This window comes from Mustela lutreola, chromosome 8 (assembly GCF_030435805.1).
Source record: "Mustela lutreola isolate mMusLut2 chromosome 8, mMusLut2.pri, whole genome shotgun sequence".
Lineage (NCBI taxonomy): Eukaryota > Metazoa > Chordata > Mammalia > Carnivora > Mustelidae > Mustela > Mustela lutreola.
In genome coordinates, this window is record NC_081297.1 from 144,338,019 (window position 1) to 144,365,347 (window position 27,329).

The following is a 27,329-nucleotide window of genomic DNA, read 5'->3' on the forward strand; positions in this document are numbered from 1 at the left end:
CCAGACTGCAACTTTCCTTGCTTCTTTAAGGAGAGCAAGCTTCGGGCTCTGCTGATGGTGCAAAGTTCCACTTACCCACACCCCGTGCAAACCCCCGTGCCTTGCAGGACACGCGTGCCTTGCATACAGGTGTCAGCGCCGAAGCATGCTAACACCCCTCGAGGCTCCCAGGCTCCCAGGCACATGCGTGAGGCCCCATCCTGTGCGGGTGTGTGCTAACACTATGTCCTTTGGCTGAGCTGCTGCGGTGCTGGGTGTCGGGTCCCGGCCCACACTGATTCCCAAGGCCGGCCCTGCCCTCTGCAGCGCTGGACCACCCGCACCCCCCCAACCACCCCCTCCCCCCGCCAAGTGTGCCTGAGTGTGCAGTGCACGCTCGCTGTGGGTGTGGAGCCATCTCACTGCTCTCACCTGGCAGGCCCTGGTTATGGCTCCCAGCCTGGGGGAAGAACTTCCCTTTGCAAAGTTAGATAACAGGCCGGGCTCTCCGTCAGAGGATTGGCGCGGGGGCTCCACGTGCTGCGGCTGGCGCAGGGCCAGGCCCGCCCTGCCAGGCAGCGGGAAGGGAAGGCCTGGCTGCAGCCGGAGCTGGCGGGTGGCCGAGCCGGGGGTGGACGGGTGGGCCGGGGCCTCTACTGCCCATTGGCTGCCTCGGGCTCCCGCCCCGCCCGCCTCCAGAGCCTGCGGCTCCCGGGCCAGCTCCTGCCTCTCTAGCTGCTTCTGAACTCCCCCGAGCAAGCACCTCCTGCCGGGCCATGTCGAGCTGCGACCGGATTGGAGTGGCCCCTGCCATGGATATGCCTGAGGTCCTCAAGTCCCTGCTGGAGCACTCTCTGCCTTGGCCAGAGAAGAGGACAGGTAGGAACGGGGGTGGCCTGCGTTGGCCGTCTGCCCAGGTACCCTGGAGCGGCGGCGGGGGGAGGGGGGGTAGTCACAGGCACGGTGGCAGGATGGGCATCTCCGAGCTGGGGAGGGTCCCCGGCCGGGGTCTGCCCCTGGCCCCTCCCTGGGCAGGAGCAGGGTTGGGTGCAGAAAGGGACACAGTGGGGAGCGTCTCTGCCACTCAGGGGCCACCTCCTGGGCCTGCTAGCTTTTGGGAAGCTGCGGCCAGCGCCAGCGTGTGGCCACTGACAGGTGCCGTGCTCACGTGGGGTGAGGGCAGGACCAGAGCGCCCTGCTGGGACAATGCGCTGAAGGCTGACTGTTGATTAAGTTCCCTCCCTCTGCGCGTTGGGGTGGCGGCGGACTGGCGGAGTCTGTGGATCTGGGCCCCGTCTCCGGTGTCTGGAGAAGAGCCCTTCCTCCTTCCTCCGTTCGCCTGCTTCTGCTCCCGCTCGCTGGAGGGCTGAACCCCTGGATGGGATGGAAGCTGTTATGTAACAGGACCACAGGCTCGCAGCCCCAGTTCCTAGGAGACACAGGCAAACACGGGGCCGGGGAGCCCGCGGAGGAGGCCATGGACAGAGGGCCGGAGCCCGCCCCAGGTATCTCCTGAGCTCTGCCCTAAGAAACAAGCCCCTGGCCAGACTTGGGGGCCGGCCGGCTCAGGGTGCTCCCTCCTGATACATCAATCTCCAAACCTCTTCTGTTCCAAGATGTCAGGGGCTCACATCCCGGTCCTCAGGGCTCAAAATCCACATGCACCTTTAAAGGCACCCGGCTGTCCTCGGAGCCCCACGTGTCCCCTCGGGGAAGCTTTCTCGGGCTCTCCCTCATCCTGCTGTGTCTGTCTCATCACCAGAGCCTGGTTGTCCCCACAGGACTTCCTTCCAAAGGACTCTTAGCCATTCCCAAACTCTGGGGCCAGAGGACAGACACCACAGGCCCTGCCCTCTTTCTTATCCCTTGGGGAGGGAGGAGGTGCTGCCCGAGCGGGGGACAGTGGCCCCCCGAGCTCAGAGCACGGTCCCTGCGGGCTCTCTCACAGAGCTCCGGGCCCAGGCCCTTCAGACCACACCCTGTGGTTTGAAGGCTGGGACAGTCGGGCCACCCCCCAGAGGCAGGGATCCTAGTAGCAGTTCCTATGCCTTTGTAGCCTCAGGGCCCCAGCTGCTCACCAGGAGAAGCCCATCTTCTCAGGGGACCCTCAGCTTATCCTGGCAGAGAAGCCGCAGCTGACTTCTTAGCATCTCTGAACAGCCGTGTGGGTGAGTGGAGTTAGAAGTCCTTCCGAAGGCAAAAGGTTTCCTTTTTGCCCCAGACACTCAAGGCAAGTAGGGTGCCTCTGGATGGCCCGGTGCATGCACAGAGACCAGCTGGTGGCCAGTAGCTCTGCAGGGACAGCTCTCAGCTGGACAGAAAAGGGTTCTGGGGCGATTCGGGGTGCTGCTCCTTGGACCAGGATAACAAAGCTTTTGAAATGTGGCAGCCGTTTCTGGCCGCGGGCTCCCAGCTGGTCCCTGCTGCTTACTGTGGGTGGGCAAAATTGGGGTCCAACAACTGAGGGGACTCGCCCAGGTTCTCAGGTAGAGCCTCTCCAAGAGCTGGCACGTTCTGACTGAAGATCAGTTTGGCTGGTATGGCTGGGTTGGTCCAAGGGTCATGAACCAGAGCCCGACGCCACCTCTTATCTCATCCCCATGTAGCATCTTACTGAGGGTCCGAAGCATGAGGTCCCATGGGAATGACAGATGCCAGTGGGTATATAAGATGAGGGAATAAAGGTTGAAGAGCTAAAGGGGTTAGTGTACCCCACAAAGACCTCACTCCTGCCTGCTGCCCACCCACCATCACCGCTTTTCAAAGCTCCCAGACTTTCCACAGCTTCTTCTTTTCTTCTTCTTCTTCTTCTTCTTTTTTTAAATGATTTTATCTTTAAGTAATCTCTACACCCAAGGTGGGGCTCCAACTCACAACCCTGAGGGGTCAAGAATTGCATGTTCCTCCGACTGAGCCAGCCAGGTATCCCTCTCCGTATCTTCTATAAAAATAAATGTATCTACCTGAAAACCAATATCCCTTGGTTAAAAAAAAAGATACATATACTACACAGAACTGGAATTTCCGGCAGTCATGTAGCAAGTACTTTATAAGGTCTCTCCTCCTGGGTCCCCCGACCCTGGCATCTGACCTCAATGGGAAGAAGACAAGAGAAACAGCTAGTTGCCCCCAGAAAGCAGGCCTGCCCTTAGGATTGCTCACCTTTTGCTTTGGTGTCAAAGGGGTGGTTTCTGCACAGGAGACTGAGGCCTGTTTACAAACTCCCCACTTTCTCCAGCCCAGTGACTGCCTCAGCACACGTTTGGGTCACCTGCAGAGGGTATCTTGGGTCCCGTGTGAAGGAATCTTAGAAGCAAGCCTTGCAGAGTGTGCCAAATCCCAGGTGCGCTCTCACGAGCCCCTGTCCCCCCTGACACCTCTCCCTCCCGGTTCTAGTTCAGAGATGCTCCCTCTCCCTCTTGCAGCCCCTGGGCCTCCCCCCAGCAGCCTGCACAGACCTCCACGACTTTCTGGTCCCCCTAATCAAGCCGACTTTCTCTAGCAGAGCTGACCAGACGGAAGCCTCCCTTGGCTTCAGGTCACGATGGCCACCTGGTGGTCCTTCACTCTGGTCACCAGTTTGACTGACTTTCCTGAGGGCAGACAAATCATGTCCAGTGAAAGAGGGTGTCTGGACCCCGAGTCCTGACTCAGTTTCCCCTCTGTCTCTGGTTCCTGATTCCTAGGATGATTCGTGTTTCCACTGCTGCCCCTTCTCCAGGGGATCCTCTTCCAAGAGGTGATTCTGTTCTGTTGTACATTTTCTCACCTTCTTCTCCAGCTTCTGGAAAGACCCTGCTTCTCTCACCCACACTGTTAGATCTTTACACCCTACCCTTCCATCAACATGTGGGGCCTCAGCTGCTCTGAGGCTGGCCCCCAACTTTTCTGCCAGCTTTGGTCACTCAGGCCTCTTTTGCAGGGAGCCATGCAGCAGGAACCCACACCCAGAGGTTGAACAAGACCCTCATTTGGAGCAGGGCGGGCAGGGTACCCGCCTCAGAGAGCTTCTGGCTAGAATCCCTTGTGAGCCACCCAGCAGGGCATCCTTGACAGGTCCCCCCCAACCTATACAAGGTACAAAGCCTGCCTGCTTCACGGGTGTATTGCCAGGATTCGATGATTTACCCTACGAGGAAACCCTTTGCAAACTATAAAGTCCTACACTGTTTTCCCCACGAGAGACAAAGCCACTGGGCCTAGCATTGCGCGCCTTCCGCCAACATCCTATTTGTAATCTGACCCTCCGTTCTCTTTCCACCCTCCTTCCCGCCGATATTCTCCTTGAAAGAACTGGGTGTTGCAATCTGTGGGTACACACACACACACACACACACACACACACACACGGCTGTCTCCTTGGAAACGCGTGCCAAGCCTCCCGGGGCACGGTGCCATTGTCTGCACACACACCCCCCCCACCCGGTGCCCGCCGAGCTGCCCGGAGCAGGGGCTGAATAACGCTAGGACAGAGTCAGGGGCGCGCTAGAAGGGCCTGGGCGTCCTCCCCTTGGAGGACTCAGTTAAATCGGCCAAAAACCAGACTCCATGCAGCCTGGGCTGTCCTGAGCTTGGCCTCAGGAAAGGTCCATGTGGTTGCCTCCATTCCCAGCCTGGCGGAACCGGAGAGAAACTGAGAAAGTGTGAAGTTTGCTTTCAGGCAAAAGGAGGGCGCGGGTGGGGGTGGGGGTGTCTTCAGCGTTACCGGGCATGTTAGCTCCTTTAATCCGACTACTCCTAAATGGGGAGGAAATGCACCCAGAGGGATCAGCTGTACTCGGGGCCAGGGTGTGCCCAGCCTCTCTTCTTGGCTCCCACGTTAGGACTCGGAGCCTTCTTTCCTATTTGTTTCCCCACCATCACCCATCCCTGAAACGCGATCAGTTTGATCAGTCCCTTCCTGTGGAGTGCGGGGAAACTGACACCCGTGTCCGAAACTGACAGGCTGCCCCTCGCCAAGGGTTATGAGCCTGACCCAAGGCTAGGCTGCCACGGGAATGAATCCTGATTCTAAGAGCCCTGGTTCCTCGAGTGTGAGCATTTTCATTACTATTTGTGAAGTGGCCTTGCAAGGGCCTTATGATTAGCCATTCCATAATGAGGAGAAGGAATGCTCAGGAAAGGGAGGGCCATACACTTATCAAGGCTTCCAACCCAGCTCTGCCCGCTGCCAGGCTCCTCCTCTCCCACCCGGATTCTCCAAGATCTCTTCAGTCATCCAATCGCTTACTGAGTGTTTGCTACACTTGTGGCTGGGGGGGTGAATGACCCAGACACTGCCCCCTCGCCTGTGTTTGCCTTCCGGTGGGGAGAGACAGGCAGTCAGCAGTGAGGAGGGTCAGGGCCAGCCTCTCTGAGGGGGTGACATTGGGACAGAGGCCGGGAGAGTGAGCGACACCGAGAACTTTCAGGCTGAGGGAACGGCACCCACAAAGGCCCTTTTCTGGGTCAGGAAAGACACATATTTGAGCAATAAAAGGCACCGTGGCTGTCAAAGGGGAGCAAGGTGGAGAGAAGGAAGAGGTGAGGTTGGAGATACCTGCAGAAAGAAGAGTGAAGCTGTCCTATCCCTGCCTGCAAGTCCCCACCCCGCCTCCGCCCCCACTATTCTTGGGGAAGCAGCAGGTGGGGAGGAATGTTCCCAGAACAACCCAAAATGCAATTAGGCACAGTTAACTTCAACGGAGCACTTGCTAGGTGCCAAGTGCAGTTCTCCTCGGCAGCACGCCTGAATTGTTTGCCTTCGACATTCAGGCACAGAGAGGCTAAGTAACTTGCCCAAGGTCACACAGTTAGGGAAGTAGTCAAAGTAGGAATTAAACCCAGATGGTCTGACTCCAGAGCCCACACCCTACCACAGCACCATCAACGCAGCGTTCCCCGGAGAAACCATGGCTGTCAGTGGCTGTGGAGACGTGGCAGAGGTTGGAGGTGATGGCTTCTCTGGAAATGGCACTCTTGGGACAGCTCTCCATCTGTAATCCGAACACTGGGAGTGGACAAGAGGCGAGCCAAACAGGAAACTCATACTGAAGAGATGGGCAGGAGTTAGTGAAGAGCTCCACCCACCACTTCTCCCCTAGAACACACTGAGACCAAGGTACAAACCACAGCCCAGAGCTCCACCGCCACAGGTATGCGAGCTATGGGCCAGGCTTGTGCTGGGGACTTGCCATCACGGGTGGCTCACATTTGTTATTCTAGGTTCCACTGTGAATCAACACAGTGACTGTGATCTCGTGCTAATAACGTTCCAAATGTATAGGACTTGGCTCTGAAGGATTTTGTCAACCTTCCTACCAGCCCTGCCAACAAAACGAGCCAACAAATATTTACTGAGTTACTACCCTGAACAAAGTTTTGTGCTCTCCTGCATTGGGCGAGGCCCACAGATAACTGGGCTTTGTTGAGAGCTCGATGGAAGCCTTCTCACTGTCCTGCTCTTAACCTACACCCACCATGCTCCGTAAAGTCAGAAGATTGGAAGAGGTGCTGTCCTACTGGATGCCGACTCTGTGGCCAAATGGATCTTTGTGGGACTACCTGGCCAAAGGCTCCTGGGCTGGATTTGCAGCTCCTCTGAAATTCAAATTTAAATAATAATACTCTGAATGGCATCATGAAAGGCACTTGTTCTGCATATGCTCAATTAGGTTTTTTTAGTAAGTTTTTTTTGTTTTTTGTTTTTTGTTTTTTTAAGTAGGCTCCATGCCCAGTGTGGAGCTCAATGGGGGACTTGAACTCACAACCCTGAGATCAAGACCTGAGCTGAGATCAAGTCTGACTGATGCTTAACCGAGCCACCCAGGCAACCCTCAATGACATTTTTAACTAGGGTTGGTTTGCAGGTTTCTGAAACACTAAAGAGAATTTAGAGCCAGTCTAGCTCTGAAAAAGGGACATTTCACATCCGTGCTCTGCTGTAGCTTTGACCCTAGAACTCAGCCTCCCAGAATAATTCTACTCCTGACCTGACACAACCTGAACGAAGGGGAAGTGCGGAGGCCCACCCACTCCATGACATTCACTGTTCAGGCGGGCACTTGAGGTTGCTTCTCACACATTATCCTCATAACCGCTCTCTGAGGTAAGCACATCCACCTCGGTCTCTGAGAGACAAACAGGAGGCTTAGGAGAAGTCGCTTGCCCAAGGCCATGTGGCTAGTCACCAGCTGAGGGGCGACCCAACCCAGGCCTGCCCCCAAGTCCACAATTCAACCACTGCCCCCCGGAACCGTGCTTCCCTCAAAAAGCCACTGCAGCGGGGTGCCTGGGTTGCTCAGTCGGTAAAGCCCAGTGGCAGGAAGCCTGTTTCTCCGTCTTCCACTCGCCCTGCTTGTCTCTCTCTCTCTCTCTCTCTCTCTCTCTCTCGGTCTCTCTCAAATAAATAAATAAATCTTAAAAAAAAAAAAAAAAAAAAAAGTCACTGCTTGAAAACCCACCACGAAAGAAAACTGAGGTAACACTTCACACCTTTACAGTCTTAACCGTGTAATGACATATTCTTGTTTGTTTTTTTTTTTAAAGAGTTTATTTGACAGTGAGAGACATAGCCAGAGAGGGAACACAAGCAGGGGGAGTGAGAGAGGGAGCAGCAAGATCCCCGCTGAGCAGGGAGCCCGATGCGGGCTCAATCCCAGGACCCCGGGATCATGACCTGAGCCGAAGGCAGCAGCTCGACAACTGAGCCCCCCAGGCACCCCTGACATGTTCTTTTTATGGAGTTCTTTTACTTCGTAGGGCTCACACACACGATGGAAATCACCTAATTCTTACAACATCTGTTCCTGCTCTCTGAGAAGGGATGAGGCGAGGCTGTTGGTACCACTTTACTGATGGATAGGAAACAGGGTAGACAGAAGCTATTACAGTTCTCCTGTCAGCTGGAGAAGGAAGCCCAAAGTGTAAGGGCTCTCACCCCACCTCCAGGGTGGTGCTGCTCCATGCTGCCAGCCCACAACGTAGCTAACTAAGCCCCTAGCTTGCAAGCAAGCACGAGAAAGGACATGTTTGCAATGTTCCCGCAGTGTTTGTGACACACCATTTACCCTGTGGCTATCCAGGAGAAAAGAAAGAAAAGAAAAACCTTTCTGGGGAGTGTCAGGACATGAAAAGAGAATGGAATCAAAACTAAGTTTTTATTTTTTTTAAGATTTTATTTATTTATTTGAGAGAGAGAGCACAAGCTGGTGGAGGGGCAGAGAGATTAGGGAGAAGGAGACGCCCTGCTGAGCAGGGAGCCCCATGCAGGGCTGGATCCCAGGATCCCTGGATCATGACCTGAGCCGAAGTCAGACACTTCACTGAGCCACCTAGGAGCCCCTCAAAACTGAGTTGTGTGTGTGTTTTTTTTTTTTTAATGATTTTATTTATTTACTTGAGAGAGAGAGAGCATAAGAGGAGAGTGGTCAGCGAGAGAAGCAGACTCCCTGCTCAGCAGGGAGTCTGATATTGGACTCCATCCCAGGACTCCAGGATCATGACCTGAGCCAAAGGCAGTCGCTTAACCAACTGAGCCACCCAGGCGCCCCTCAAAACTGAGTTTTAAAGTCCCCACCTGCTTGTCTTGCTTCTCACAAGTGTCACTCGCCTGTTACGTTAGTTGCTCCAGGAAGGGTGGTAAATGGAGTTGACATTATGCCTTTTGGATAACTGTAGTTTACAAAGAAATCTGAATCTTTATTCCTTCCTACTATACCCACCCCTGTTATAAAGAAATGCTATAACTTTCCACTGTTAAATGATCACAAATCCTCCTCTAATACCTTGAAAATTGTTTCCCCCTTCAATAATGTCATATTAGCCAAGAAAATAGACATTTAACTCTAACGCAACAAGTCTCACCATGGCCAAACCAGCCTTTTTTTTTTTTTTTAAGGTTTTTGGGTTTTGTTTCTGTTTTGAGAGAGAGAGAGGGGTGGGGGATGAGAAGGGGGAGGGTCAGAGGGAGAAGCAGACTCCCTGCTGAGCAAGGAGCCTGAAGCGGGACTCGATCCAAGGACTCCAGGATCATGACCTGAGGTGAAGACAGTCCTTCAACCAACTGAGCCACCAAGGTGTCCCTAAACCAGCCATTTTTAAAAAGGGTTCATGTCAATTTCTTCGGGTACCCTTTGAATTTTTTAACACTTTGAAATTTGTTTCAAAATCTCTAGGTCAGTGTCTGCTAAAGACACCTTTAAAAAAAAATAGATTTTATTTTGGGGCACCTGGGTGACTCAGTGTGTTAAAGCCTCTGCCTTCAGCTCAGGTCATGATCCCAGGGTCCTGGGATCAAGCCCCGCATTGGGCTCTCTGCTCAGCAGGGAGCCTGTTCCCCGGGCTCTCTCTCTGCCTGCCTCTCTGCTTACTTGTGATCTGTCAAATAAATAAATAAAATCTTAAAAAAAAAAAAAAGATTTTTTTTTTTAAATTTTATTTATTTGATGGGAAGAAAGACAGCAAGAGAGGGAATACAAGCAGGGGGGAGTAGGAGAGGGAGAAGCAGGCCTCCTGCTGGGTAGGGAGTTCAACTTGGAGCTTGATCCCAGGACCCTGGGATCATGACCTGAACTAAAGGCAGATGCTTAATGACTGAACCACCCAGGTGCCCCTTAAGATTTTAAGTAATCTCTACATCCAATGCGGTACTCGAACTCACAACTCCGAGATCAAGAGTCCCATGCTCCACCAGCTGAACCAGCCAGGTACCCCCTAAAGATATCTTTGTTTAGTCATGTACATAATTCCCACGAACAAGTCAACAGATATTCTGTGCACAATTTAGTATTTCTACTAAACAGAATCCACGTACACCACAAGCAGTGGATATGTACCCATGAATTTTAGTAAAATTATGAAAATGACCATCTGTTGCAGGTTTACAATTGTGCAGTGCATTGGCTTATGGAAATCCCAAAGATAGACCCTGCCCTACCTCCATTTGATATACCAGGAAAGGTGGCCTGGAGATGTGAAGCAGTTGGCTGGAGGCATGAGCCAGAGGCCACGGAAGTGTAATGCACATAGCAGTAAGAACTTGAATTTGGAGTCAGATGCCATCACGTGTCCCAGCCATCTCCCAGAATCCCTTCAAACTTCTTGTTTTCCAGGCCTGCTTAGGGGCCCAACTTCTTCTTCAGTCTCTCTTTTTTTTTTTTTTTTTTTTAAGATTTTATTTATTTGTCAGAGAGAGAGAGAGAGAACACAAGCACAAGCAGAGGGAAAGGCTGGCTCACTGCTGAGCAAAGAGCCCAACGCGGAACTTGATCCTAGGACTCCAGGATCATGACCTGACCTGAGGACAGCCACTTAACCATACTGAACCACCCAGGTGTCCAGAGCGGGCTAGGGGGTGGGGGGCAACTTCTTTTTCCTCCTCAACTCCCAGCAAAATTCTGATCGCATCAGGACAGCTTTCAGGCAGGGTGTTGTCGGTCACGCACCTACACCATGCTCCAAGGACAGCACTCTGCCGCTCCCCAGCCTGACTACCGGATGGCCTGGCTCCTTGGTGAGAAACCAGATAAACAGGCCAAAGCCCCTCCCCGCCCCCACCCGGGGAGTTTAGACAGGGAGAGTGGAGTACTGTTCGGGGGCAAAGCAGAGGGTGATTTGTGCTCTAATAAGGTACAAAGTTCTGGGCGCTCTTTGGGATTAGCTTCCTCTACCGCCTCCGCCATTTGCGCACCCGCTCACATTTTACACTTTTACAGGTTTCCAGAGGCATTCCTTGGAGGATTTGTGTTTTAAGAGGACGTTCACCCACAAAGTGTGTAATCGGTACCCTGTGTAAAGGAATTTTGTTGTTTCATTTTTCCCTAGGAAAAGGAAGGGAAAGTCCTAGAGAGGAACAGAATTGCAGAGCTGTTCAGGATTTTACAGATTAGCCCAACCCCTTCATTTTATGGATGAGGAAGCAGGCGCAAGTGAAGCCACTGGACTTTCCCAAGGTCATAAGCTAGTAAGTGGGAGGAAGGAAGCTTGTACCCGAGCCCTGGCGCAGGGCCGGCCCTTTCTCTCCACCCGCGGGGCTCAAGAATGCTCCCTCCACGCTAGTGTTTATCTGGCTGCCACGCCCGCACCAGAAACCGGGATCCGTGGGGAAGCTGACACCCCCTCCTGCCCCACCCCCACCCGCAGCAGCGACCAAGCGAGCTCGGGCCAACCCAACGGGCAGGGCAGGTCGCCGTCTGACGCCTTGCCCTCAGCCAACCTCTGGGTCGCGGAGGAGGAGGGGTGCGCGCTGGGTTTTGCGTTGCTGTCCCACGACCCGGGGCAGAGTCCCCGGAACAAAAAGGGCCGCCCCCCCTCCTCCCCGCCGCAGCTCCGCACGTGCTACGCCTCGTGCGCCGCCCCGGGCCCCGCCCCCGCCCTCCATTGGCTGCACCGCGCCTTCCTCCTCTTCTCCCTCCCCCCTTCCCACTAGACTCGGCTGCGGCTCCACGTGATCCGCGGGGGGACGGCCGCGCGGCTCGAGCGGGCGATTTGATAGGTTCCCCCGGCCAGCCTGGCCACGCCCAGCCCCGCTTCCTTTCAGGGGCGCGTCCGGGAGGTGGCGAGATTGCAATGAGAGGGAAAGGGGAACGGCTGCGGTGGTCAGGGAGGAGGGCGGGGGCTATGAAGAGGGAGGCGAAGGTGAAACCGCGGGTTGAGGGAAAGGGGCTGCTGTCGAAGAGGGCCCATGACGCTGACTCCAGCAGGCGCCAATCAGGTGACACAGGGGCGGACGGGGCGGGGTCTCCGGCGTTTCTCCTCACCTGGCCCCGCACGTGCCGCGCTAACCCCAGCGGCCTAACCAATCACGGCCCGGAAGGCTGCGCCTGCCCTCCTTACAGGGCGGACCAATCCGAAGCCGCGATCCGGGGAAGCTGGCCTGGCCTCATGAATAATTAATATGCCAGAGCCTGTCCGCAGGCGGGGTAGGGATGGAGGGAGGTGGGGGTGCCGCTGGGCGCCTGCGCAGTAGCTGCCCGTGTCGGCAGCTGCTGCGGGTCGCAAGGCTCTGGCCCATCTCGGGGGGCGGGCGGGGGAGGCGAGGCGCGCGAGCAGAGCGCGGGGCACGATGTCGGACGCGGGCGGCGGAAAGAAGCCGCCTGTGGAGCCGCAGGCGGGGCCGGGCCCGGGACCGGGGCGCGCAGCTGGGGAGAGGGGCCTGCCGGGTTCCTTCCCCCTGGTCCTGAAGAAGCTGATGGAGAACCCCCCGCGGGAGGCGCGCCTCGGTGAGGGGAGGGGGTCCGCGCGCGCCTGGGGGCGGGGTTTCTGCAGGGGCGGGGCCTTGCGAGGGCGGGGCCGGGGAGGTCGGAGGTCAGGGTGTAGTTGTCCTGCGGAGGGGCCTGGAGGGCGAGGCGAGGGAGTGGGAAGAGAAGGTCGGGCGGACTGGAGAGAGGCTAGGTCAGATGGGGGTTGGCGGGGAAGGGGCAGGAGGGAGGAGGTGGGGTGGGGTCGCACTGAGGAGGTTCATTCGGGCAGCCTCCCAGCGCGCGCGACGTGGGTAAGGGTTACTGAGGAGGCCGGTGGGGGTCGAGGCTCCCACTTAAAGGATGCTCCAGGGCGCCTTCTCTGGGGATGCCGGCATCAGAATCACTTGGGATGCTAGTTTAAAATGCTGGTTCCTGGGCCCCACCCTTCGCCCCCGAATCTGCGGCTGCTGGCACAGGTATCTGCATTTGAAGGAGCACCCCACTTCTGTGATTCCAAAGTCCACTAAAGTTTGAGGAGCGCTGATATATGGTGGCGGATTGTCTTTGTATGTGGACTTCCTGCACCTGGGAGGAGGGCCTCCCTTCATCCCTGCGTGTGCGTATCCCCAGCTACTGGGTGCACCAGGAGATTTGCTCTGCTGCTGAGGTGGGGGAGGGGTGTCAGGAGAAGGGATGTGAGGCGCCTTCCCAGGGAGAGGTTGGGGCGAGGCAGGTAGAGGGAGAAGGGTCAGAATGAGGCCGCTGTGGCACCTTCACCCGCTTGTTCGGGGCTGACCCTAGACTTTGGGGTCACTGTAGCAGAGCTGGGCTGCTGCTTGTTTCCTAGGCCACAGAGGTCCCTGGAGCCTGTGTGGAAAGCAGGTTTGGCTCTGTTTTTTTGGACTGAGGACGGGAGGTTCGGGGCACAGGAGGAGTGCCACCTATTGTGAGGGTTTAGGTGCACGGAGGTATGCTTTCCATCTGAGATCTTTGAATTTCTAAGAGCCATCAGTGTAGTTCAGGATTTGGGAAGGAGTAAGCCGTCTGTGAATTGCCTGTTTTGAGGAATTACTTTTCTTTTTAAAAATGCTGTTTCTCTTCATTTCCGGGATGCATTCTGAGGTTGCCATCTCTGACGCTGCCACTGTTGAGTTATAAATAGCTTACGCACATCAGGTAAGGCCAGGCTCTCCCCTCTTGCTTTGGAACCTCATGTCCACAGACCCTTTTCTTTGTTTTGAAGGCAATGCTTTGTTCCAGATGTGGGAATGAGACAAGCCACTGAGACAGGTGTACACATCTCTCAGGTTCTTATTCAAGATTACCAAGCAGCAACCATTGGAAACAGTAATTCTACCTTACATTTGCATAATGCTTACAAAGCACTTAGATAATAATCTATTTAGTCTTTCGTAGTGATCCTGTAAGATATTATCCCCACTTCCCAGATGAGGAAAGCTGAGGCTCAGAAGGTGAGGGTGCTTCCTCAAGGTCACCTAGCTAGGCCTTACAGCTCTCTGCCGGTCTGGTGCTTTTTACCATATCACTGGCATCCACTGATATCCATCCCTATGACCTCTGTGATGGACCTAGTCCTTTACCATCTCCTATAATTAAAACTCTGATTATAATTTATAAAAAATTAGGAAAACACTGATTTAAAATGTTCTTGGGTTGTGTGACTGGCTCAGTCAACAGAACATGCAACTCTTGATCTTGGGATCTTGAGTTCAAGCCCGACATCGGGTGTAGAGCTTACTTAAAAATAAATTTAGGGGTGCCTGGATGGTGCAGTCGGTTAAGCATGTGACTTTTGGTTTCAGCTGAGGTCATGATCTCAGGGTCCTGCAGTCAAGCCTGGTGTCGGGCCCCGCACACAGGGTGCTGTCTGCTTGAGATTCTCTCTCCCTCCACCTCTGCCCCTCCTGCTGGTGCTCTCTTTCTCTCTTTAAAATAAATAAATCTTGGGGCGCCTGGGTGGCTCAGTGGGTTAAGCCGCTGCCTTCGGCTCGGGTCGTGATCCCGGGGTCCTGGGATCGAGCCCCGCATCGGGCTCTCTGCTCAGCAGGGAGCCTGCTTCCTCCTCTCTCTCTGCCTGCCTCTCTGCCTGCTTGTGATCTCTCTCTGTCAAATAAATAAATAAAATCTAAAAAAAAAAAAAATAAATAAAATAAAATAAAATAAAATAAATAAATCTTGGGGTGCCTGGGTGCCTTAGTTGTTGAGCATCTGTCTTTGGCTCTGGTCATGATCCCAAAGTCCTGGGATCAAGCCCTGCATTGGGCTCCATGCTCGGTGTAAAACATGCTTCTCCCTCTCCCACTCCCCCTGCTTGTGTTCCCTCTCTTGCTGTCTCTCTCTCTGTCAAATAAATAAATAAAATCTGTAAAAGAAATCTTTAAAAATAAATTTTTAAGGGGCGCCTGGGTGGCTCAGTGGGTTAAGCCGCTGCCTTCGGCTCAGGTCATGATCTTGGGGTCCTGGGATCGAGTCCTGCATCGAGCTCTCTGCTCGGCAGGGAGCCTGCTTCCCTCTCTCTCTCTGCCTGCCTCTCTATCTACCTTTGATCTCTCTCTTTCAAATAAATAAATAAAATCTTTTAAAAATAATAATAATAAATAAAAAATAAAAATAAATTTTTAAAATAAAATAAGAGAATAAAAATTTTTAAAATGTATTTAATTGCTTACGCCAGATAAAACCTGGAACTTATTGTTACTTGTCCTTCAGTATGGTTGTTTATCTGTTCTTCCCTTTTCCTGCCTCTTTTGATCCCCATGATGCCACCGACATGGGTCACAGTCGTTTCTGAATAGAATGTAGGGTCAGTATCTCAGAGGAGAACAAGGAGGATATCTGCCCACCCAGCCCACCAAAGCTTGGCTTTCTTAATTCCCATTTGGTTTTAAACCAAAGCTTGGTACAGAAGGCAGTTACAGCAATTCAGGTTAGAAGCCATGACCAAATTCTGTTTGTCAAAACCTCCACCTTTTTAACACACTGGGTGTGTCCATTTTCATTGAACCAACAGGCTGATTTTTGGCTGACTGTGGTCTAGGAGTCCATGCATGACTGGTTTATTTCCAACATAATCATATTTGATTTCTCTTTTTCACTTCAGAATCCAGAGTTCAAAGTTGTCTCCCTCAATTTGAAAGCCCATTATGAACTTGTCATGATTTTATCTCTTGATTCCCTGATTAGCCTCCCTGTCACTTTGATTTCCTTCTAACCGGGTTACATTTCTTTCATCTCTTTTTCTTAATTTGCCCTTTTTTACATACCTCTGTACATAGCTTTTGGGCTGAGAGAATTAGGTATATACCAGTCCCCACTAATTGATTAGTTTTGCTATGAATGGGAACAAGCTTTTTTTCTTTCTTTCTTTCTTTTTTTTTTTTTTTTTGGAATAAGCTTTTCTTCTTCGGTTCCACTCCTTCCTTCTTCCCAGAAAACCTGCCTTTAGTCTTCTCTGCTTATTCAGGGATAGCAGCCTCTTGAAATGGTTGCTCTGAAAAAGGTCCTGAAAAGACAGCTCCAAGCCCTCTCTATCCAGTAAACCTAAAGGGAGTCAGTTTGCAAACCCCGCATTTTTCATTCAGTATGCATGTTTTCCCTCAGCTTGCTTCTGCAGTGGTCCTTGAGATGTTTTACAGACATATTGAAATATGTACAGATGAAATTACATAGTATCTAGGATTCTATTTTATTTTTTTCTTAAAGATTTTATTTATTTACTTTTTTTTTTTTAAGATTTTAAAAATTAATTTTAAAATTAATCAGATATAGTCCCTGCCCTCAACAAGCTCACAGGAATAGCGAATGCCTGCTGTGTGCCTGGAACCGTACAAGACACTTTCAAATGTTGTCTCTAGAGGCACACCTGGCTGGCTGAGTCGATGGAACATGCGTATCTTGATCTCAGGGTCATTAAGTTCGAACCCCACATTAGGTATAGAGATGACTTAAAAATAAAAATCTTAAGGGGCGCCTGGGTGGCTCAGTGGGTTAAAGCCTCTGCCTTCGGCTCAGGTCATAATCCCAGGGTCCTGGGATCCAGCCTTGAATCGGCTCTGCCTCTCTGCCTACTCGTGCTGTCTGTCAAATAAATAAATAAAATCTTAAAAAATAATAATAATAACTAAATAAAAATCTTTTTAAAAAATGTTATCTCTAGTCTTCACCAAAGAGGCTGCTTTATCCTTATCTATGGCGGAGGACACTGAGTCTGGGAGAGGTTAAGTAACATGGCTAAAATCACACACCAAAGCAAGTGTGTGGCAAAGCTGGGGTTCAAGCCCAAGGCTGGGTTACTGTGGAGAAGCTTGGCTGGAGGGAACAGGACAGAACACCGAAGTTCTTGGTCTGAAGAATCCTAAAATATCCTTTCCTAAAATAATACTGAGATATCAGAAACTCCATTTCCTCCCTGAAGCCTCTCTCCTGTAGCTGCCCATACCAAAGCCTATTTTGAACTAATCCTGGGACCACAGTAGACCCCAGAACTTGTGGAGAACATTCTGGGAAGGCCAGACCTGGGCAAGGCCATGCAGCCATGTCTGAAGGAGACCTGTGGGCCTCGGTCAAACAGCAGGTTATCCCTGGAGAGCAGAGCGAGCTCTCGAAATTGCTGGTCTGGATTGGGGCTCAGATGGAGAGGAGTCAGCCCCGAGAGGCCCACAGCTCACCTCCTGAGATTGAATGACCCTCTTGTGTGATGTCTCATCACAGATTTTGTGTCTGCAGATAAAGAAAAGGGGAAGGAAAAGCTGGAGGAAGACGAGGCTGCAGCAGCCAGCACCATGGCCGTCTCAGCCTCCCTCATGCCACCCATTTGGGACAAGACCATCCCTTATGACGGCGAGTCTTTCCACCTGGAGTACATGGACCTGGATGAGTTCCTGCTGGAGAACGGCATCCCCGCCAGCCCTACCCATCTGGCCCAGAACCTGCTGCTGCCTGTGGCTGAGCTGGAAGGGAAGGAGTCGGCCAGCTCTTCCACGGCTTCCCCGCCGTCGTCCTCCGCGGCCGTCTTCCAGCCCTCGGAAACCGCGTCCAGCACAGGTGGGTGCCTGGCCACCCGGCCCGTGCAGAGAAGCCCACTTCCCGCCGAGGGCCACTGAGTGCGCACACCCAGTGAGGCCTTGCTCTCAGAGGAGGTCCTGGTGGGCCTGGAGCGTGGAGAGAGCCTCTGCACCCCACCCTGGAGCACAGTCCCTGAGGCTGGAGACGAAAAGAGCAGCCACAGCACAGTCGGCACCTTGCTGTGGGCCGGGGTGCTGCAGGTGACTGGGCCGGTGGAGTGAGCCCTTGAAGTCTGAGGCTTTACAGGATGGAGATGCCATGCTGCTTTTCCTCAGCTCTGCTCTTTCCCTCCACATGCGCTCTGCCAAAGCTTACTGGCAAGCTCAGACAGTAGTAATAGTAATAATAATAGTAGTAGTAGTTGTTGTAGTACCATTTATTTAGTTAAATAAATAATAAATAAACCATTTATTTATTTAGTTAACATTCAATAAATGTTAGTAGCTAACATTTATTTAGCACTTACTCCATGGCAGGCATTAACACATAATCTTCACAAGAACCTTACGAGGTTGATACTCTAATACCTGTTTTGCAGGTGAGGAAACTAGAAGTAACTTGCCCAGGGTCACATAGCTGGTAGGTGGTGAAAGCAGCCAGGGTGCCTGATATAGCCAGCTACTGCTTAGGCACTGCCCTGCTACCAGGACAGACATTATCTCTGGGACTCTTGATTCTCTCGTTTCTCTTTTGTACTTCTTGTAAAGGGGTGGGTGGTGGGTTGGTTTTCATGCCTCCTAGGCATGAACGCTTCAGAGGAGGCATGGCCGCTGTCTCTGGGGGCCCTACAAAGTTTTTTGCAGGCTCAGTTATAGGCACACACAGGCTGATGGCTCCCGAGAAGGATCCCAGGAGCTGGTGTTGGAACCCAAGGGACCTACCCCCAAGGAATTCTCATGCTCTAGTGTTATTTATTATTTAACTTTTTTTTTTTTTTTTTTTTTTTTTTTTTTAAAGATTTTATTTATTTGACAGAGAGAAATCACAAGTACACTGAGAGGCAGGCAGAGAGAGAGAAGGAAGCAGGCTCCCTGCCGAGCAGAGAGCCCGATGCGGGACTCGATCCCAGGACTCTGAGATCATGACCTGAGCCGAAGGCAGCGGCTTAACCCACTGAGCCACCCAGGCGCCCTATTATTTAACTTTTTATTATGGAAGCACTTCAAATACAAAAGTAAGAGACTACTGTATGAGCCCTCATGTAACCATCACTCAACCTTTCCTAATTCTTAACTCTTAATCAGTCTTGTATTCCATAACCTCTCCCAGTCTCTCACCTCATTATTTAATATCAAATCCTAGGGGCTCCTGGTGGGCTCAGTCAGTTAAGCGACTGCCTTTGGCTCCAGTCATGATCTCAGTGTCCTGGGATAGAGCCCTGAATTGGGCTCCCTGCTCAGTGGGAAGCCTGCTTCTCCCTCTCCCTCTGCCCTTCCCTGCCCCCCTGCTCTTATGCACTTGTTCTCGCTCTTTCTTAAATAAATAAATAAAAGCTTTGGGGCGCCTGGGTAGCACAGATGGTTAAGTGTCTGCCTTTGGCTCGGGTCATGATCCCAGGGTTCTGGGATTGAATCCCACATTGGGCTCCCTGCTCTGCAGAGAGCCTGCTTCTCTCTCTCCCTCTGCTACTCCCCCTGCCTGTGCTTTCTCAGTCTCTGTCAAATAAATAAGTAAAATCTTAAAAAAAAAAAAAAAAAAAAAAAAAAAAGTAAATAAATAAAATCTTTAAGAAAAAAATAAAATAGAATCCTAGATACTATGTAATTTCATCTGTACATATTTCAATATGTCTGTAAAACGTAAGGGTTCTTTTAAAAAGCATAACGAAACTACCAGTTTTACATAAGAAATTGACAATATAGCCATAAGCTTTCAAATTTCCAAAAAGTTGTCTCAGAAATGTTACTGTTTAGAGGGGTGCCTGGGAGGCTCAGTCAGTTAAGTGTCTGCCTCTTGATTCTAGCACAGGGCATGATCTCAGAGTTATGAGATCAAGCCCCATATTGGCCTCTGTGCTCACTGGGGAGTCTGCTTGAGATTCTCCCTCTGCCCACCCCATGTGTGCACACCTACTCTCTCTCTCTCTCAAATAAATATATCTGTTTAAAAAAAAAAAAAAGTTACTGTTTTACAGTTTGTTTGAATCAGGATCCAGACAAGACACACAGATCTCATTTAGTTATGTCTCTTAAATCTTTTGTAATCTTTGGGATCCCCTCTCCTTTTTTCTTTGCAATTCATTTGTTGAAGACACTGAGTTATTGGTCCTGTAGAGTTTTGCGCATGCTGGGTTTTTCTGTCCATATCCCTGTAGTGCCATTTCACATGTTCCTCTGCCCCTTGTTTTTTTTTTTTTTTTTTCTGTTTTTTTTCTGTAAACTGAGTAGATCTAAAGACTTCAGCTGATTCCAGCTGAATTCTTGTTGGAGGGCTGCTCATTTCTGTGCTCATCAGCTTGTCCTGGAAGGCTGGTCCCTGTGTGGGTAGGGGGCAGAGCTGGAAATGAGTCCTCATTTTATGCCTTAGGCAGTTTGCCTAAGGTGGTGTTTGCCTCTGATACATTGTTTTTGTTGTTTTAAGATTTATATATTTATTTTAGAGAGAGAGTTGGGAGGGGGCCGGACAGAGGGAGAGGGAAGGAGAGAATCTCAAGCAGACTCTGACCTGAACGCGGAGCCCGAGATTCCACGACCCTGAGATCATGACCTGAGCCAAAACCAAGAGAAGTTCAACCAACTGAGTCACCCAGGTGACCTGATTTTGTTTCTAAGTAAGTCTTCTTAATGAAACTTTTGGCATACAAAAGTACCCATTTCACAGCCCAGCAAATCTTCACAGAGTGCATCCACCCGTGTAACTACCACACAAATCAGGATATAGAACTCTGTTGGTGTCCCAGAAATGCCCTGTGACCCCCAATGTAGTCATGACTATCCAGAGGTAATCACTCCTTATCTCCATCACCAAAGGTGCACGGAATTGTATATTAATTGCGTATGTGTATATATTATATATTATGTTTGTTTTGTCTATTATAATTATGTTCGCAGTCTGATATTTATAGGTGCCTATAGCTAGCATCATAACACACATATAAATTAATATTTATAAAAAATACTTACGGAGTACTCTATGGCAGAAGAAAACAACAATACAGGTAAAGTAAGTTTTATACTGAAGGACTGAACACATGGTGGAAACGAAAGGAGAGTTCCCGCCCCGTCTAGCTGCTTTTCCTTAAGTTTGTGAGGAAATTTATTTCATACCTATAGCAGTTTGTTCATTTCACTCGCTTGAAAGACTCCTTCGTCTGATCATACCATGTTTCTCCATTCTGTGGCTCATGGGCGTTTGAGGCATTTCCAGTTTTAGGTTATGCACAGCCCTGCCGTGGTCCTTTACACGCGTGTCCTTTGGTAAATACATCTGTGCACTTCCGCGGGGCTGGGTCATCAGACACATAGATGTTCAGCCTTTGTAGGTTCCGCCGCACAACTTACCCTGCTCATCCCAGCAGGGTGTGGGAGTCCCGCTTGTCGGGCTCTGGCCCCCTGGCTGTTCGGCTTGTGGGTGTAGGATTTGGCAGCTGTGGCCTTCCCATCCTTACCATGTGGGTCCCTGGTCATTCGCTCTCCTTATCTCAAGCCCTTTTTGTAATTAACCCTGTCTAAGAGGAGCCACTGAGTTTATGCACACAAGCCAGTGAAACATCAGGTCACCTGTGTGCTCAGAACCCTCCAGCGGCTTCTCCCATCTCGGGCTAAAAGTCAGAGTCACTGGCACTGTTGACATTTGGACCAGATAATTTTTTTTTTGCTGGGGTGGGGGGGAGGAGCGGGGCTGTGCATTAGAGGATGTTTAGCAGCATTCCTGGCTTCTACCCACGAGATGCCAGCGGACTCCCCCCCCCCCCCCCGCCACCATGTGGTCACGCATCTCTGGCAGGACAGAATCATCCCCTATTGAAAACCACTGCTTTCTGGGGATTAAAAGGTCTGCGTTTTGTGTTCTGGACCTGTCCTGTTACCCTTTCCTCCCATCCTTCCTCTTCAGCTACAGTGGCTGCCTCTTGGTTTCTTGAATACTGCCGCCTGCCTGTGCACATCCCAGTGCATTTGACGTTCACTCCTGCTGAAATGTTCTCCCGAACAGCCACATGGCGTCCAGCACTCTTACAGATATTTTTAATTTATCTTGTGTAATGTCAACCTTCCCCCGCTAGAATAACATTCCACGAAGGCAAGGATTTGTACTTGTTTTGTGCACTGATTTGTCTTTGCAAGGACAGTTCTTGGCATAGGATAGATCGTTAACAAATATCTGTCGACCAGATATTTTGTGTACTTCTACCAGTAGCATGGGATGAGCAGGCCAAAGGTATGTTTTGTTGTTTTTTTGTGACTTATCTCTAATAACGCACAACCTTTGAATTCTGAAAGTGCCTTTTATCCAAGGTCCACAACAGAGTGGCAGCTAGAAAGGGTGAGGAAGAACAAGGATTCAGAGTCAGCCAGACCCAGACTCAAAGTGTTGCTCGGTCACTTACCGTCTGTGTGACGCTGGGACGACCAGGTTGTGTCTCTAAGCCTCAGTTTTGTTATCTATAGCAGAGGGTTCACACCTGTCTGCCTTTCAGAGTTGTTCTAAGGCTGAATGAGCACTTTGACTGATAACGTCTCGAGGGATTCAAAAATGGAAGCTATTTCCTTGTTCAGTCTGTGTCCCTAGCCCGTAATAGTTCACAGAGAAATTCAGCTGTTTCTCATTATTTGAGAACTTGAAACCACAGGAAGTTAAGGGGGTATAATGACTTAATGTTTTGCTTAACATTTCTGGGGGGAAGAAAACAATCGGAAAATCCTGTCTTTTTCGAGGGCCTCTGTTTCCTTTTGAGCATTTTGTTCCTACAGGAAAGAATTCTTTCCATATTTGTGTTCTTGGGTTGAATCACTTATGCCAGCTTGGGGGCTGATGCTGTGCTGGTTTTTCTTCCCTGCATGTGACAGTGGCTGGGGCAACCTTGAGATTCAAGCAGGTATCTAGGTGTGGGGCATGAGCCTTTGCTGTCCAGTGGACTATTTGGGGACCACCTGCCTCTGTGTCTTTCAGAATCCTCCCTGGAAAAGGAGAGGGAGACACCCAGTCCCATTGACCCCAACTGTGTGGAGGTGGATGTGAACTTCAATCCTGACCCTGCTGACCTGGTCCTCTCCAGTGTCCCCGGCGGGGAGCTCTTCAACCCTCGGAAGCACAAGTTTGCAGAGGAGGATCTGAAGCCCCAGCCCATGATCAAAAAGGCCAAGAAGGTCTTTGTCCCCGATGAGCAGAAGGTAAGCTGATGTCTGAGCTGAGCGGCTGTGCTGCCTCCCATTTGATTTTATGCAGAGGACCCTCTCTCCTTGTGGACACCGTTTAGAAAGGCATGAGTTCAGAGCACAGAGCCGTATCCTGCAGCAGTTGGTAGAAAGAAAGGGAGTCAGGTAACATTTGGCCCCAGTACGACTCCCTGTAGCTTCTGTCTTTTCTTACTGGCCGCCACCATGGTGATGTTCCCACTTCCCTGGCTTTGGCCCAGCCTTCGGGCAGGAGCTCACTAGGCCACAGGAACTGGGGTTGAACAAGCCTTTGCTTTGAAGGACAAAAGATGGTTGTATGTTGCCATCCCCAGGGAAGAGCAAGCAGCTTTTAAGCTGATGCTCTTGCAGGAACTCGGAGAGCAGGAGGGAGAGGCGGATTTTGTAGTCTTTCCATTCTTTCTTACGGAAAACTCCAAGGAACCGATTTCCTCCAAGCCTTGGAATCAGGCAGACCTGGGTTCAAACTCCACGTTGCCACCTAGACCTCGCCAGGCCTCAGATGCCTCATCTGTGGGGCGGAAATAACCATAGGTTTCTGAGGCTTCAGTGACAGTGACAGCAAAGACGGTGGACATTTGTGTGGTCCTTATCGTACGCCGGGCACTGTCATAAGCCCCTTGTACACGGGAACTCGTCTACTCCCGAGACACCTCTGTGTCATAGTCGCTGTTATTGTCTCGCATCATAAAGATGAGGGACAGGCGACAGTAAGAGGCTAAGGGGCTCCCACGGTTCCCCTGCGTGGAAGGAGATTTAAACTCCAGGAACTGGACACAGGGCATAGGCCCTTAGTCCTGACCGGAATGCTGAGGTGAGGCAAGGGTGTGGACGGTGCTTTATCCTGAAGCAGCCCAGAGCCGGTGAGCAGCGAGTGCCCTCTCCTCCCCTGCATATCCCACCCGGCGACCTTGCTGCTTGTTCCACCTCCCCGGGGAAAGGGGGGGCCCCTCGGTGTCCTTGGCACTTGCAGCTCCTTCCCTGGGGTCCAAGCTTTTGGCTGGCGGCACCAGGTGAGTTTCAAGAGGAATCTGGGGCGCAGGGTGCTGGCAGGAGGGGAAACGTTGGGTTTCCTCGTGGGGCGAGAGGAGACACCCACGGGGGACACTTGCCCACAGGACGAGAAGTACTGGACGAGACGCAAGAAGAACAACGTGGCGGCCAAACGGTCCCGGGATGCCCGGCGCCTGAAGGAGAACCAGATCACCATCCGGGCCGCCTTCCTGGAGAAGGAGAACACGGCGCTGCGGACGGAGGTGGCTGAGCTGCGCAAGGAGGTGGGCAAGTGCAAGACCATCGTGTCCAAGTATGAGACCAAGTACGGGCCCTTGTAACCCGTGCCTCCGCTGGGCAGCACCGCCTGCACCTCAGACCTCTGCCTGGGGGCTCCCTGACACCCCACACACGCGTGGAGACTTATGACTCGTCATGGTCGAATGGTGGCACACCTGCTCCGGGAGCGTTCACGTTCAAGCTTCATTATCACATGGCCAGCGCACGTGGCGACTTCTCTGGGGGGCCAGCCTCCTCCCCCGTGGGGGTGCGAGAGAATCTACGTAGACGGGTGAATCAGCCTTAGTTTCTGTTCTCGGATGTCCCAGTTGAATCGGAAGGGCACCTCTGGGGTACAGATCTCTTTTCACAGGAGGCTCAGGCTTCCCTGACTCTCCCTCGGTCTCCGGCCTGGGCCATTGAGCCTGTCTCCATGGAATGAGTCGTGATCCTTGTCGCCCGACGTCTTCTCAGGTAGCAGGGCGCACTTCAGGTGGGGCTTATCTGTCACCCACCTCCCCCTCCCCAGAAAGTCTTTGAGAGGCACATCCGTTCCCATCTCTTTCGGAGGTAGAAAGACAGCAGCTCCTCCATAGTGGCCCCCGCGGGCCAGGCCACAGGAGCCGCGTCTCTGCACGGCCTGGGGTGGGGTGTGGGTCTGGGGCCTGCCGCAGAAGCGCACCCAGCCGTTCTTAGCTCCCACACCCCTTTTCTTCTGAGGCCTGCAAGCCAGGGAGGAGGCCCTGGAGAGGGGCCCTCCCTGTTTGATCTGCTTTGGAGGAGGGCCTCCCAGGGTGGCTGGCCTCCCGAGTCTCGCCCACAGTGCAGAGGGAGGCCTTTTCATCTCCTCTTATCCAGGCCACTCGTGGAGGCCACCTGCAACTTTTTTGTCCCACCACACTGGGCCTTGGAACCTGCTGTTTCTTTTCACCTAGTGACCATGCTCAGATCTTGGATTTAAAAGGAACCTCCCACCCCTTGCCTAGGAAGCTTAACTTCCTGGAGCCAGGATGCCCCTTCGCATGGTGTTTAGAAAACCGGCCTCCACGGCCCCGTACACTGTGGCCGGAGAGCTGGGGCATGTTTCCCAAGAAGTTCCCTTTTTTTCTTGCTCTGCTCTCCAGTGTGGGCCAGGCCAGAGTCATCCACTTTCCCTAAAAACAGAAGGAGGGCTTCCCAGTTCTTGTTCTGGGATCTCTTCCCCCACGCGAGCTGCCCGGAGTGTCCGCCCGCAGGACCCAGTGAGGGATCACAGGAGTCACAGCTTAGCTTTTGGGCCATTTGGTGGGGCTAGGGGCCCCTGAGTCTGTGTCCTAGGAGACACCGGCCGCCCACGTAAGCCTGGCTGCCGTGTGGAGGGGAGAGGTCCTTGCAGCTGTGGCCCCACTACCTCACAGCTGCTCCTTTCGTTTGTGTACGTGGACTCAGTCATCCTTCGGCTGTACCTGGAAGATTCGCTGAGGAAAGCTGTGGAACCCTCTGCGCACTGTGGTCAGCTGGGGCACCTGGAGATGGGTGTATTTATTTGCTCAGGGCAGGTAGCCTGTGGTAAAGAGGGTCAGAGGCGACAGGCGCACTTTGTCATGCTTACCACTGGCTTTATGTAAAGTGGTGGCTCTGAGTCCTGGGCCCTGACCCTGAAAGACTTTTCCTAACAGATGTTAAGACGGGGGGGAACCATGCACTGGTCATGGGCCACACCCCAGGGGAATGCCACGGCCCTCCAGGGACCTGCACACCTGCCCTTCCGGGTACTTGACAAGGGTCCCTGAGGCCAAGGGAGGCCACTCCCCTCCCTCCCAATTTTGACTTTGTGGTTCTATAAAAACCGTGTTCACTCTTACTCTATTGTAACCACAACAGGGCCGTCGCATCCGGCATGTCCGTGTCCTGCCCCGGGCAGCTTGCCCGCCCGGGCACTCTCTGTCTGGTCTGGCTACCCACCAGTAGGGCAGTTCTCATTTTGTAATTGGTAGAAGAGCCTCCAGCTTAAATGCTCTTCATTTTCTTTGGCCAGAAAGTATACGGTTTGTGTTGTGTTGTGTTTTGTTTTAAGGGTGGACATTTAATCTCTGGTTGGTGTCTATGTCCCCCTACCCCCCGCCAGCGGGTAGAATGATGGCCTGATGTCTCCCCTCTCCGTCTCACCTTCTGCCTGCTCAGTGCCCCCCTTTTTCCTCCCCGCCAAGCAGTGGGTGTCTGGATCCTTCCCAAAGTGCTCACTTGGAAAGAGTGGGGCTGCTGGCCTCCTTCAGAAAAGCTCCTTGGAGTCAGGAGCCTGACAGGGACAGGGAGAAGGGTCCACGGAAGGTTGACATCTGGGGGAAGAGGAGCGTTCAGGTAAAGCGTGTCTCCTTCCCAGGCCTAAGAAACGGGTGCTTGGAGCAGGAGAGGGCTGCTGCCTGCTCAGTATCCGTCCGGAGTTGGGAGTCTCCTTGACTCCCTCCTTGGGGCTGACAGCCAAAGAGTGTGGCTCCTGTGCTCAGATCTGTGACATCTCTAAGGAGCACGGGAGGCCAGGGGAGCCGGTGTGAACGGCTTCGGCTTCCCTTCGGTTCATGATCGCTTGGGAAGTGCTCGCCTCCCTGAGCTCCCTGTCTTCAGCTTCGTGGCAGCCTCGTTGCAACCTCAGAACAGACAAATCATGAGTGAGCTAGAATGTTGAAAGAATATACATATAATAAATGTATATCTAGATATAGAAATATATATATATATATTTAGAGAGAGCTTTCATGATGGCTAGCACCTTGTGGAGGACCTGGGTGACTCTTACCCTTGGCCAAAGGAAGGGGTTTGCCTGTCCGGGTCCTGAGGTTGGGGAGGGCACTGGGCAGTAACCGTTGACTGCCCTGCTAAGGGGGGCTGCTGGGGCCCTGGGCAGGCAGCTCATACCGTGCTCCAGCCTGAGGCGGGGTGGCAGGCCTGGGAACCAGCAGAGGAGGGCTCCGTCGTGCCGGGCAGCTCTCCATCCACGGCCCTGGGAGCTCGGCTCCCTGTAACTCAAGGGGCCAGGAACCCCTGGTTTTCATGGGAAAGCCCCACCCCAGAGCTCCTTTAACATCTGTTAATTAAGTGCAATAAATTTTTCTAGAAAATGGCAAAGATGACTTCCAGGTGGATATTGCTATCTTACGGTGTTGGGCATGCCAGAACACCACTTGGTTTTATTTTTCTAAGTGCACGTGGTAGAGTGTGTGGGGCTCTGCGTCCTCCCCTGGGAGCTGGCATTCCAGCGGGCCCCTCTCCCCTGTACCCTTGCTGGGGGAAGGAGGCAAGGAGAAACCCCTTCTTCCCAGCCAGAGAGGGCAGAAGCAGACTGTAGCCCATTGGCCTTATGTGCGTGTGTGCGTGCGAATGTGTCGCTGCTGGTGGGCTGGAGTGATGTGGCAGGGAGGGAAGCCGGGAATGTGTCCTTTTCAAAACAAAATTAAATATTTTGAGATGAGAACTGTGGGACTGTCTTTTCTGTGCTCCT

The 27,329-nt window shown here is 52.2% G+C and overlaps 1 protein-coding gene across 6 annotated transcripts; it reads left to right on the top strand.

Moving 5' to 3' along the window:
* The first annotated feature begins 596 nt into the window (after positions 1 to 596).
* Positions 597 to 27,302, top strand: TEF (TEF transcription factor, PAR bZIP family member). 6 transcript variants are annotated; one of them, XM_059187100.1, is made up of 4 exons: positions 597 to 858; positions 16,872 to 17,204; positions 22,335 to 22,555; positions 23,698 to 27,302. In XM_059187100.1, the coding sequence occupies exons 1-4, from the start codon at positions 756 to 758 to the stop codon at positions 23,911 to 23,913; spliced, it is 873 nt and encodes a 290-aa protein (XP_059043083.1). In that variant the 5' UTR covers positions 597 to 755; the 3' UTR covers positions 23,914 to 27,302. The 6 variants fall into 6 exon arrangements, with proteins under 6 accessions (XP_059043083.1, XP_059043084.1, XP_059043080.1 ...); XM_059187101.1 differs by having other exon boundaries at positions 599 to 858; positions 16,887 to 17,204; XM_059187097.1 differs by lacking the exon at positions 597 to 858 and adding an exon at positions 11,514 to 11,671.
* Positions 27,303 to 27,329: the final 27 nt, after the last annotated feature.

Excerpts from the sequence above, each read along its gene's own strand:
- TEF (XM_059187096.1), top strand. The coding sequence starts at position 12,023 with ATGTCGGACGCGGGCGGCGGAAAGAAGCCGCCTGTGGAGCCGCAGGCG. Across the intron at positions 12,180-16,871 it reads CCCGCGGGAGGCGCGCCTCG|ATTTTGTGTCTGCAGATAAA; the intron begins GTGAGGGGAGGG and ends GTCTCATCACAG. Across the intron at positions 22,556-23,697 it reads TTGTCCCCGATGAGCAGAAG|GACGAGAAGTACTGGACGAG; the intron begins GTAAGCTGATGT and ends ACTTGCCCACAG.